Source organism: Mus caroli, unplaced genomic scaffold (genome assembly GCF_978045245.1).
Source record: "Mus caroli unplaced genomic scaffold, Mus_caroli_1 scaffold_14, whole genome shotgun sequence".
Classification (NCBI taxonomy): domain Eukaryota; kingdom Metazoa; phylum Chordata; class Mammalia; order Rodentia; family Muridae; genus Mus; species Mus caroli.
Window position 1 is genome coordinate 114,274,865 of NW_028227269.1, and position 12,985 is coordinate 114,287,849.

A 12,985-nucleotide genomic window follows, 5' to 3' on the forward strand; every position below is an offset into this window, starting at 1 on the left:
TCCAAAGTTATTGAACAAGTTTGCACTCCCACCAGTAATGGAGAAGTGTTCTCCTTGCTCCACATCCTCACCAGCATGTGTTAACACTTGAGTTTTTTTTTTGTTTTTTGTTTTGATATTCATCTTTATTTTTTAATTAGGTATTTTCTTCATTTACATTTCCAATGCTATCCCAAAAGTCCCCCATACACTCCCCCTCCACTCCCCTACCCACCCACTCCCACTTCTTGGCCCTGGCATTCCCCTGTACTGAAGCATATAAAGTTTGCAAGACCAATGGGCCTCTTTTTCCAATGATGGCCGACTAGGCCACCTTCTGATACATACGCAGCTAGAGACACAAGCTATTCTGGTAGGCATGAAATGGAATCTCAGACTCATTTTGAGTTGCATTTCTCTGATGACCAAGGACGTTTAAGTGCTTCTCAACCATTTGAAATTCCTCTGTCAAAAATTCTATTTAGATCTGTACCCCACTTTTAATTGGGTTATTTACTTTGTTGATGTCTACTTTCTTGAGTTCTTTATACATTTGGATATCAGCCCTCTGTCAGGGTTGGTGAAGATCCTTTCCCAATCTGTAGGTTGCCATTTTGTCCTATTGATGGTGTCCTCTGCTTTACAGAAGCTTTCAGTTTCATGAGGTCCCATTTATCAATCGTTGACCTTTGAGCCTGAGCCATTGCTGCTCTGTTCAGGAAGTTGTCTCCTATACAAATGAGTTCAAGGCTATTCCCCACATTCTGTTCTTTTATATTTAGTGTATTAGATTTAGGTTTTATGCTGATGAGTTTGATTCACTTGAACTTTAATTTTGTGCAGGGTGATGAATGTGGATCTATTTACATTACTGCATGCAGGCATCCAGGTAGAGCAGCACCATCTGTTGAAGATGCTTTTTTCCATTGTATAGTTTTGTTTTCTTTGTCCAAAGCCAAGTATATGTTGGCATATGGGTTTATTTCAGGGTCTTTGATTCAATTTCATTGATCAACCTATACCTTCCTATACCAATACCATGCAGTTTTTATCACGACTGCTTTGTAATACAGCATGAGATCAGGGATGATGATACCTCCCAAAGCTCTTTAGCTGTTCAGGATTGTTTTCTGTAGCAGGAAGAAACTTGGGGCTACCAATATTCACCTTCTTGAAAAGTAGCTGGAGCAGATGTGTTCACAGCCCTAGTGGTTCTGAAGGAGCTAGAGGTTGGTTGACTTCTGTGGATTCTGCTGGCTCATACAAAGAGGGACAATGGATATGGTTTCAGCCTCCAGGGACTCTAGGGTGTCCAGACAGAAAGTGACCTAAACAAAACAGTCAGAGTTAAGGGGGTCACCTGGAAGAAGATACCAAGGGTGAAAGTGAAGTGTTGCCTGGAAATGAGGAGACATGGATAAAAGAGACACTCAGATGGTTAATAAGATAGGGCCAGGAAGTTCTGTATACCAGGAATCCCTGTATTGCTCCAATAGTAATGATCCCTATAGACTCAGATTTGAATGCTTTGTCTCCAGGGAGTGGCACCACTAGGAGGTATGGTCTTGTTGGAGTAGGTGCGGCCTTGTTGAAGGAAGTGTGTAATTGGGGGATAGGCCCAGTCTCTGACTCTGTGTCTCTTTCTCTCTGTGTATGTGTCTGCTTGTCTCTCTTCCCCCTCCCTCTTATATGTTTCTGCTGCCTGCCAATCCAGATGTAGGACTCTTTGCTCCTTTCCAGTACTATGTCTGCCTGCATGTCACCATGCTTCCTGCAATGATGATAATAGACTAAACCCCTGAAACTGTAAGGTAGCCCAAATTAAATGTTGCCCTGGCCATGATGCCTCTTCACAGCAACTCTAGCCAAGACAGGTTTTTATTGGACTTACTGACCTGCAGTTGGGTTCAGTTACCATTCCTGGTCACTAGTGCTGCAGATAGGGCTCTATCAAAGTCCGAGTCCCTGTAAAGGGGTCTATGACCCAGCAAATGAGTGGTTATCCTCATTGCTGACCTGTGGTTGGGTCCCTGTCCTGGTCATTGACACTGCAAATGAGTTTCTGTCTTGTGGATGGGTTCCAGACCCTGCAAAGGGGTTCATGTCTAAGTCATTGTATGATCCTGGTCACTCCTCTTACAGAGGGTCCCCATCATCATCACTGACTCTGGGGATGGGTTTCTGCCTTGGTTACTTATCCTGCAGAGGGGTCCCAGTTGAGTGATAGAACTTTTCATGGGGATATACTACACACACACACACACACACACGGAGATAGGGAATCCATGGCAGACCAAAATATGGATACTACCAAAGTCCAACTTGATGAGCTATGAGTTTTATTTAGGTTATTTACAGAAATATGGGTGAGGAGTTACTTAGGAGCTAGAATGACTTAAAGACAGATGCATCTCCCAATCTCACCAAGCTGGAAACCAGTAGCAAACACACTGCACAACCTACAGGCAGTTCAACAAGTAGGAGAGTGTCCTTTCCAAGTGACTCTGGTCTGAACCTCTTCCGGGTGACTAGGCTTGTTTCTGCTTCTTCCAGGGAGCTGGTCTCAGAGTCTCCTTTGCAGCTTGGCTTTTCTGAGAGTTTTCTCTATAGCTCAGCTCTGTTCCTCTCAGAGGGGCAGCCTTTAGTGAATTCAGTCAGTTCTAAATTCAGGGGAATTTCCTGAAGCTATTTTAAGTTGTTTACCTTTCTGTTTCTCTGCAGAATGGAATGTTTCGACCTCAGATGGAACTTTTACACAACAGACCCCGTCTTTGTCATCCACCCTGTAGATAGGCACCATTGTGATCAGTAGATGAGCCCTGTCTTCATTACCCATCCTATAGGTAGGGTCTTTGACCAGGTCACAGTCCCTGCAGAAGGTTCTTGTCCCGGTTATTGACCTTGGGATAGGTCTTTGAATAGCCACTGACTCGTGAGAGTCTCTGTTCTACATTAGCTCTGCAAGTGGGTTCTGTCCTTGTCATACTGACCCTGCAGATGTGTTCTTGTCCTGATAACTGACCCAGCAGAGTTCTTCTCCAGGTCACTGACCCTGTGTGTCTGTAAAAATGCAAGTGTGTGCATGTGTGTATTTCTGTCCTTGGCTGTGGTGATGTGTACATGCACTGTACGGGCATATGTGAGCATGTTTGTTCACACTAAACACATGCATGTTACTTCATCTATATCTCATGACAAGAGGATAGAATCCTCCTGAGCACCTTGCTGTCCTTGGTCTATTCTGGTCACCATGGGTATCCTTACCCCAAATCTGAACTGCAGCACCTCTGACATCTGTGTCGGTTGGAAATCTGGCTCTAAGGATGTGGCCACAAGTGGTCACTATTGTTGCTTGTTCCTCACTGGTCACTTGAATGACAACATGTGGCTGAAGACCTTAAGTAATGGACTAGTTTTTAAAATGCAATTGCCAGACTCACTACAAGTGGCTGGGATAGTCCCTGTGTCTGAGGGTAGGGACCAGGTTTCCCAGGAAACCATGTTCTGCTGCTGTGTCTTGGTGCTGGGTTAGCTTTCTGAATTAGTTGTTCATCATGGCTCCCTATCACATATTAGGGTAATGATCAGGTATAAGCCAGTGGTTCCTCCTGAGCAAGTACATGTGTTGTTTTACTGGGTACAGTATTTCTCAAACCTGAACGCACACCATAGGTCATTATTTTGCATCATGGAAAGAAGCAAGTGGGGTCCCTGCCCCAGCACTACTGAATGTCACTTGTGCATGGCAGGATTTCTGCTTATGATTTTTGCAAGGTTCTTGCCTTCTGCATAATGATCTCAATACAACCTCCCGTGAAATCTTGGCAAAGACTATAATTGCAACTCCTTTCCTGCCCCCTCTCTCTTATGAATAGAGAATGCAGTTCAGTGATATTGAGGAAAGTGAGAGCCAGTGAGTCTTTCTGCGTTCAATTTACCCAAATAACCTTACAGATGATTGGACAGGTTGATGTACTTGCTGTGAGGATTTGGCTAAGCTGCTTCTCTCACAGTGAAACAAGAGGAAGATATGGTATTAAGTCCCACATCTGTAGGCCTCCCTGAAGAGCTAATGGAGAAAGGTAACGAGTCAGATGAAAAATAAAATAGGCAAAATGATCAGCAAGAACAGACACAGAGATGAAATTACTATAGAAGTATAGAACTCATTTAGTTCTTGGAACTTTTGGCTAACATAAGACACATGGTGAAGGCAGATCCTTCAGCCCAGGGACAAAGCTGACCCATCATTCATACAGAGACAGAAAGATGCTCCATCCCTGATGATTTCTCTGTGGGCTCTCACATTGGATGATGTGCGACCATATCCTCATCAGATGCACAGTGAGGACTGTGTGTGTCTCTTAGGATGTCCTTCCATTTAGGCTGGAGGCCTTCTGGGTGGACCTGGGGGAACCCAGGTCAGATTGTTTGCCTATACTTCCTGAAAGTCTGACTTGATGTTTCAGAGCCTGTTCTCTGAAAGAGCATGCAGTTACCAGAAGTGGAAGATTAGCATCAACAGAAAATCTTCCAGTCCTCCATGTATGCCTGCTCTGTGAAAGAAGTTGGGAATGAAAGTGGCTGGGGGAACAAACCAGTTCTCTGAATGTAAGCAGGGTTGGGTAATAGAGAGACACCTTTACTAACAGTGATGAAGAGGGGAGAGGTCATCGTCTCCCACTTTTAAGGAAAAAAAAAATAGACTTTCCCTGGCGTTTCTTTGGCACAATAGCCATAGAAAGAACTTGACCATGTCTGACTATTTGTATCACCTGGTTGGCTGCTCAGAAAATCCTTATGCAGCATGTCATCTATCATGAGGCCGAGAATTTTAAACCCATGTGGGTTCCAAACTATCAGGATTCCTGCTGAAGGAATGGGTCATTTCCATGGGCATTTGTTTCATTTATGAGAAGGGAAAACAGCAGTTAGACAATTGCTGATATCTCTCTAGTCCACCTGAGCAGGAAGTATCACATCAGATGCTATGGAAGATGAAGAGAAGCTAGAGCAATGGTCATGCCTCACTGGAACTCAGGATGCTACTAGGAAAATTGACAGCTGGATGAGATTCTGTGTGTGCATATGTATGTTTGAGTCTGTGTGTATGTGAGCTCACATATATGTGAATGTTTGGGTATGGGTGAATGTGCATGAACTGAATCTGAGCTTGATGTGTGTGTGTGTGTGTGTGTGTGTGTGTGTGTGTGTGTGTGTGTGGAGAGAGAGAGAGAGAGAAAGACAGAGAGAGAGAGAGACAGAGAGACAGACAGAGAGAGAGAAAGAGAGAGACAGAGACAGAGAGACAGAGAGAGTGAGGGAGACAGAGAGAGGATGCTGTACACAGAAATGAATGGAACTGTGCCTGTGTGCATGTATGAGTACACATAAATGCAATGTTGAGACAGAGGCCATATGCAGACCTACAGACCAGCAGAGAATGGCTCAGAAGTCATACAGACGCTCAGGACCCTGCACAGGTCTGTGTGGGAATTTAGGTGACAGTAATGTTGGGAGCAAAAGTAACTTTTGCTTTTGGAGGCTATACTCTATGGGATGTTGGTTACAACAAGCAAACGTATGTAATAAACCTCTTTAAAATTCCAGGAAAAGTCTATTTTTTTCCTTTGAAGTGGGAGAAGATGACTATTCCCCTCTTCATCACTGTTAGTAAAAGTGTCTGTAAGCAAACTTTTCACTTCTAGCCACACTGATATCAGTGAGCTGCGATGATTCCACTTCACTGTTTCTTCACTTTTCCCTCTCCAGTACCATCCACTCTGATCTGTGGACAGGAAGATTCTGTTTTTCTGTTCTTCATGGTGGGCATAGGCCCTGTTAGAGGTTGGAGAACTTGGGGTCATCCCAAGCTGAATTCCAGAGCACATCACCCTGATGTTGTGGTCAGTGGTTATTGTTGCTGCTGACCACAAGTTTGGGTCAGCTCCGCTGGTGCTGTGGGTACTGTGGAGGGGTGCAGTAGAGGAGCATCATGGCAGAGTAATCATGGAAGGACAGTGTGGCAGAGCCATTGTGGAGGGAAAATGCTGTAGGTTTTGCTCGTTTCTGGCTTGCTCTGTACAGCAGGACACATTATCCTCTGTATTTTCTAGGTTGACAAAGGCACTTAGACATCTCAAGATGTTTGCTATACTTAAGTTTCTTTCTACCAGTCACAGGGCTCTGTCTAAGATGAACAGAGATGTTTTGCATCAGGATGGTACTGGGAAAATGTGTCTCTTCCAATTAAACTTGTTGCAATTGAATGGCTTTCTTTAGCTACACTCCAGAAGAGACTGTTGTGGACAAAAGAGAAATCGTTCCCTCCCACGACCTGGTGTCTGCAGATGGCCACCCTGTGTGGCAAGTGCTAGTCCCTGAATTAATCCTTTATGTGAGCCAAAAATGGTAATTACAATGTGTTACAGCCCACCCCAATAGTGTATCCCAAAATGGTGTCTTTGCTCAAAAAAGACTAATTGAGATCCACATTAATTAGAAGGTGTGGCTTGAAGATATGACAGCAGTCTGTCATTACAGACAAAGGGAGAACCATGCACAGTGGTGCTCATCACTTTCTGCCCATGCCCCTTCCTGTATAGCCACTGCTTACACAGGGAAGATCTTTCCATCAATCCTGAAGGCATCTGAAAATTAAAAATTCTATTTCTAGGACGTTCTCATGTATGGAGAACTAATCCCAAATGTGACTGGCAGTTTGCAGTTAGTTGTCGGAGTCACATTTCACATGAAAACTGTGAATTACAGGGGCCAAGAATGGAGCTCAGGGGGAGAGTGCCTAGTATGCATGAGGTCCTAGATTCCATCCCCAGGTCTGAAACATGTGGCTTACAATATGTGGGATATTGGGCATATAAGGGACATATATCCCTTGGACATATAAGGGATGGTATGTGTAGTCGGGAAAAGCACTTACATAATTCACCATGCCAGGGCCATAGCCCCATGCTTCCCATTTGCATTTCCTACAGTGCACCTCTCTGGGTGTTTCTTCTGAGTTTCAGTGCTCTCTGCTGCTGTCTGAAGCTCTGCTCTGTCTCACCTCATTAGCAAATAGACCCTTGCAAGAGGCCTTTCTGCTCCATGAAGATGGAATGTCAAGTTCTTGCTTTGCCTTCTATTTCTGTAGATGGTGTGTTTGGAAGATGTCAAAAGGTTCCAGCGATGGACACTTACCGATATGAGGTACCACCAGGAGCCCTGCTGCACCTGAAGGTCACCTTACAGAAGCTCTCCCGTACAGGTAGGCAGAGTGGCCACTTCCCGTCTTAGCTATACATGGATAGTGTGAGCTGGGGTTCTGGTGTCCAGCTGAGGCCTGCATGGCCTGTAGTAAGAAAGTCTTTGCATTAGATGTGTGGACTCAGGATAGGAGAAAACCTGCAGCAACTTGGGGTACATGGAAGCTGCATTGGATGAGGCTAATCTATCACAGTGGTTAGGACAATCACTTACCTCAGTCAACATGAGAGTCCTACTTGGTTCCAGTGCTTCTGACAAGTTGTTTCAGGACACTTGTCATTGTATTAGTTTCTAGGCTCCTAAGAAAATAAGAAAATGGTTTTTTTTATAGCTATTACATATCCACCTAGAAGGGACCCACACCAAGTTCTCAGCACAAAGGAGATTCTTTGTCATTTCTGATCATGGAGGGGTCAGTCTGACATGGCCCCCTGACAGGCAGGAGATGTTTTTTCCATATAAAAAGTATAGGTAGAAGTAGCAGAGAGAGGGATGGGAGAGGAGCATTTTTGGACAAGAGTCTAGAGGATCTGTGGGATATTGAGGCAAAGGATAAATATGGAGGGACTGAGGGGGGGACAAGTAAGAGAAGTTTTGAGGGATAGAATCTGAGATGGTGAAAGAGATTGGAGTCCTTTGTAAGTTAGGAGTTGAGGGAGACATTAGTGGGGATTGATTGTGAGGGGATCAATAGATTGTGAGAGGTATCAATAGATTGTCAGAGGGGATCAATAGATTGTCAGAGGGATGAATAGTTTGTGATAGGGGACCCCAGAGATTTTGTTAGATTGAGAGGTACACAAGAGAGGTTGTGGAAAGAGTGCATAGACCAGGAGGTCGGCATGAATGGTGTCATGTATAGTTTTGGAGAGGTGAGAGATAGGGTCAAAGGTTGATCCTAGGAAGTGTTTATGTGTTTTGAAAGTGTAAGGATGGAAAGGTTTGTATGGATCTGGGAGGCAGAGGGCTGGAGAATGTTTTAAGTTGAAGGACTTGTTTGTGGATAAGAGGAAGGAAGAGATCCAGCAGTGGCTTGGTATGGGAAATGTCCCAGGAGTGACCATTTAGGGATCTACGAGCAGAGAAGTTGGTCACGAAGGCAGAGACAAGGAGTGGAGATGACTAAACTGGTCTAGAATGAGGAGTCTCTGGGTTGGCTTGAGAGAGGATTCAAGGTAGGTGACTTGAAGACAGGAGAGTTGAGATTTGGAAGGGGTAACTCAGTACCCCTGGAGCCAAGGAAATCGAGGAGTAAGTCAGTGTTAGAAGTTGTTGAGAAAAAGACTATTTCCGTGGTAGAAGGTAAAATTAATACCAATTTTGGAAAGAACATCCATTCCTAGCAAGAGAATGAGACATGAGGGTAAGAGAAGGAAAAGGTGAGAAAATGAAAAATCTTTGAAGGAACAAATTAACAGAAGAGTCTGGAGGGGTTTGGAGGACTGACCATGTACTCTCATGAAAGGGAGGTGTGAGTGGGATCTCAGAATTCCCTCAGGACTGAGAAAGTGGCCCGGTGACTAAGGAATGTGATAAAGGTCACCCGAGGGAAACACTGAGACACTAGGCTACAGGAGAGTGATTGGAGTAGGTTTAGTTAGGTAAATAGCAGATTCTGGCTCCTATCAGTCCTAAGGTACTAGGCCCAACAGGTTCAGGTGTGTGCTGGAAGGCTGGATGACCTTGGAGAGGCTGTGGCCTGGGGGTAGTCCAATGCCCAATGGCCCTGTTATAGACATTTTTGGCATGGCTGAGTAGGCCTGTGAGAATTTGGACAGACAGGTCCAGTGGTCTTTCTTGCCACATTTAAACAAGGTCCTAGTGGCTCCTTCTGATGTGACAGTACCCTCATTTGCTGGAGGGCCTTAGCCAAGCATTGCTAATTGTGTTTCTGGTTATTCTGACTAGGGTTGTGAAAGACTTTGAATACCAGGGCCAGGACCTCAGGCTGAACTGTAATGGATTGGGCCTCATTGTAAGTGTTTAAGTTTGATTTTTATGCCTGGGTATGACTGGGCAAAAAGTAGGTCATAAGGAGTTGTTGACCATCTGGGGATCATAGAGGTCATGAAAGGTAAGGTAGGACTGGGTTAGATAGTGGAAGTGCTTGATGAAGGTGATGGGGTCTGAGGTAAAAGAACCCAAATGTTTTCAATCTGGACAAGTTCACTAAGGGAGAAGGGGACATAAATACAAGTAGTACCTTCCACACCTGCTACTTCTCTGAGGGGCAGGATGGAGGCAGGGGCTGAGAGCAGTTTCACTAGAGTGTGAAGAGGTTTGAAAACAGGTGGCAGTGGTGAGGACTTGGGGCAAACTGGATTGAGCAGGGGTGGGGCCTGAGGACACAGACTGGCTTTTATGGTCTTGGTGAAACCCAGGTGGATAGTGGAGTGGGAGGGTGGTAGATTGTTGGGAAGGCAAGTGATGAGGAAGGATGTGGCATTGTTCATCAGCTGAACCAAAGGGTAGAGTTTCAGTTTCAGGAGCAGAAGTGTCAGGGGATGACATGAGGACTTAAGAGCAAGAAGGGTATGAGGTGGTGAGCAGGGAGGCATTCAAGGAAAGCCTGGAGCAGAGAAAGGAAAAAGCAGAGACGTGCAGGATCACTTTATAAAAGTTGTAAGGATCCTGAATAATGTTAGGATCCAGAGGCCATTGGACAGCCATTTAGACTGATTATCTAGTGGATATAGGGACCAAGGCTAGCACTACAGTGGATGAGCTTAGGAGATGAGAGTTTGGTCATTTGAAATTTTGGAGGAGACATCCTAAAAGCAAGTCAGTTTGAATGGAGGGGGCAGAATCCATCACCCTTAGTGGTCAGTGGGACAAGGTTAAGAGACTAGATATCCTCTGTATCTAGAAAGGCCAAAACCAGGATCTCTGGGACAGGGGTTTATCACCCAGACACCATTATCAAGAGAAAGACCCCCCCAGTGGGTCTGAGGTCTAAGGGTCTGAGAGTTTTGGGACTTGTCAACGGGTATTTAGGAGGAGTTTGTGGTCAGTAAGGTTTGGAGGCACTCTCCTTTTAGAAACTGATAGGTGTATTGACTTGTTATAGGCACTGGAATGTTCTGTAGACTAGTTTAGGTTACCTCATGGACTACAGGTCATTAGACCAGTGGAAATTAAGCAAAGCACATGGATCACCTATGTTCCTTTCTCACACACTCTTTTAGTTCTCAGTATGGACCTGCCTGTGTTCCTTTGTGTGAGGCAACATCACCACTGACACTGTATAGCACTTAAGCTTGTCACCGTGCATCTTGTAGTTGCTACTTCCTGGTCACTGGGACCTAGCAGCCATGTGAAAGCCCCAAAATGCTAGGAACAAGACATGATTAGTGTCTATGAGATCAGATCATGAAGATGCTCAACAGTGAGATGTGGTTGATGCAGGTCCATGAGCCGTGATGATGCCCATGAGCCATTTTTATGTCCATGAGCCCATGATGATGCCCAGGTAGTAGAAGCTTCTAGAGGAGAAGAGTTGCCCAAATCAGTTTCTGCAGTGGATGACAAGGGATACTGAAAAACTACATATATAGCAGCTGTATCAGCTTGCCATGTAGCTGAGGTTTCCACTCTCCAGGATCCATCTGTCTTCTGCCATGTAGGTATGCTCCACAGGAATGTGTTGGAAACCACCACCCCTGCCTACTTCAAGTTGTTGATAGTGGTAATTTCTGTGTCCTATATAGGAAGGTAGTTTTGCCCTTATTTTTGGAAGGAAGAGGTTGCTCCAGTGGCTGCCGTTGGTACTTCCTACCAAGAAAACACACCAACAGGAATACATCTGTCCCAGGCAGCTTCTAGAAGAATGGACATGAGAAGGGTTTTTATTTTGGTTTGCAGTTTCAGAGAAGTAGAGTCCATCATGGTGAGGAAAGTATAGCAACAGCTAAAGAAAGCATGGGTGCAGGAGCTGGACCCATGAATTGAACTGCTTATATTTCCATCCGTGTTCAACAAACAAGCCAGGGCCAGGGGGCCAGGGGCAATGCTATAAAACTTCAACCCTCTGCCCAGTGATGCACTTTCTTTAGCAAGGCTCCACATTTTAAAAGGTCTTTAGCTTCCCCAGACAGTACCAACAACTGGGACCAAGTATTCAAATACATGAACCTATGGTGAAGATTTCTCATTCAAACCACCATATCCCTCCCCCATTATTACCATCTGGGTTAGTGTGTTAGAAGTGGTATATGCCCCTCCCCCATTATTACCACCTGGGTAGTGTGTCAGGGGTGGTATATGCCCCACCTCCATTATTACCATCTGGGTTAGTATGTACAGAGGTGGTATATGCCCCTCCCCTATCATTATCATCTGTGTTAGAGGGTACAGAGGTAACATAACCCTGTTCTTTCACAATTATCTGGGTTTGCATACAGTTCAGAGTTGATTGGTATCATAGTTCATAGTTTATATGCTGGTTCCTTTAGGTTGTGAACATTTTGTGAATTTCTAAGGGCATGTGTTCTCCTGAGTGTCACACTTGGGGTCTGTTGCCTTAAGAACCCTCAGTTCTCTGCCCAGTTTTCAATAATGTCAAATGATATTATACCCAGTTAATGAGGGAAGATGCCACTTCCTGAAGGAGACCCTCAACAAGTCCAACAGTTTTGATCTTGCTCCATAGAAGAAGAGTGTGAGACAGGTCATTGGGCCTTACCTGAGATCCAGCCACTCTTTCTGCCTCTCTTCCAGCTATACATAACCCTGGCTCTTCCTCAAGTGGGCTTTGGGTACACCATAGAGGATTAACTAAAGGAGGGATTTATATATGTAGCTTTGGGAGGCTGCCATTAATGTTATGTTGGGACTTTTTGGTGATATAGCTTTTGAGGTCAGCCACAGTCACAGTAACCCTTCACCCATCCTCTTATAAGAAAGTCTGGTAAACTCATATTACCAAGCTGGACTTGGGTAGAGTAGTTTCTCTAGTTTATGATTGGTGCTTTTCTGAGATGGAAAGAACATTTGTAAAAGTTTCCACAAGGAAAGTTAACGAAATAGTTGTCACCCAAACAGGAGAAGTGACAGAAGGACAGATGAGATTGGGAAGAGCAGCTCTGTTCTATTTACTGTGGAGAGACATGTAACTGAAGCTAACCCATATAAGAGCCAGCAGCCACAGCCAATGCTGATATGGCCATTCATTGTTGTACGATATAAAGTGTGTGCTTATTTGATGAATGCCATCCAATCAAGGGAGTACAGAGACATTCCAAGAATTGCTGATGAACCTGGGTGTATATTGCAGTCTTTGAAACTATTACATATGGACTAGGATTGTAAGAGAGCTGTGGCAGAAGTTTTATTGTCCATGTGGGTGATAGCCATGCAACTGAGGTTCAGGTGTCTTTGCAGAAAGCACTTGCTGAATAAGGGAGTAATTACCAGAGAAAGTCATGCAAGGAGGTATTCTTAATGTTAGCTTCTGATTTTGTAGGTAAATTGGATAAAGATAAAGATCAGGTTTGTCTTAGCATTACTCTTGCTGCAATGAAACATCATGACTAATTGCTAGTTGGAGAGCTTACACTTCTACATCACAGTTCACCATCAAAAGAAGCCAGGATAGGAACTCAAGCAGGCCTGGAACCTGAAGGCAGCAGCTAATGCAGAGTGCATGGAAGAGTGCTGCTCTCATCATGGCTTTCTCAGCCTGCTTTCTTATAGAACCCAGGACCATCAGCCTAGGGGTGTTCCTACCCACAATTACTAAGAA

The 12,985-nt window shown here is 44.6% G+C and overlaps 1 protein-coding gene across 1 annotated transcript in view; it reads left to right on the top strand.

Annotated features, from left to right (window-relative positions):
• The window catches only part of Ptprn2 (protein tyrosine phosphatase receptor type N2), an 808,594-nt gene that overhangs the window by 237,312 nt on the left and 558,297 nt on the right, over positions 1–12,985 (top strand). Inside the window, exon 3 of the mRNA XM_021179074.3 lies at positions 7,133–7,246. Coding sequence (XP_021034733.1) covers positions 7,133–7,246 — 114 coding nt within the window. The remainder of the gene's footprint in view (positions 1–7,132; positions 7,247–12,985) is intronic.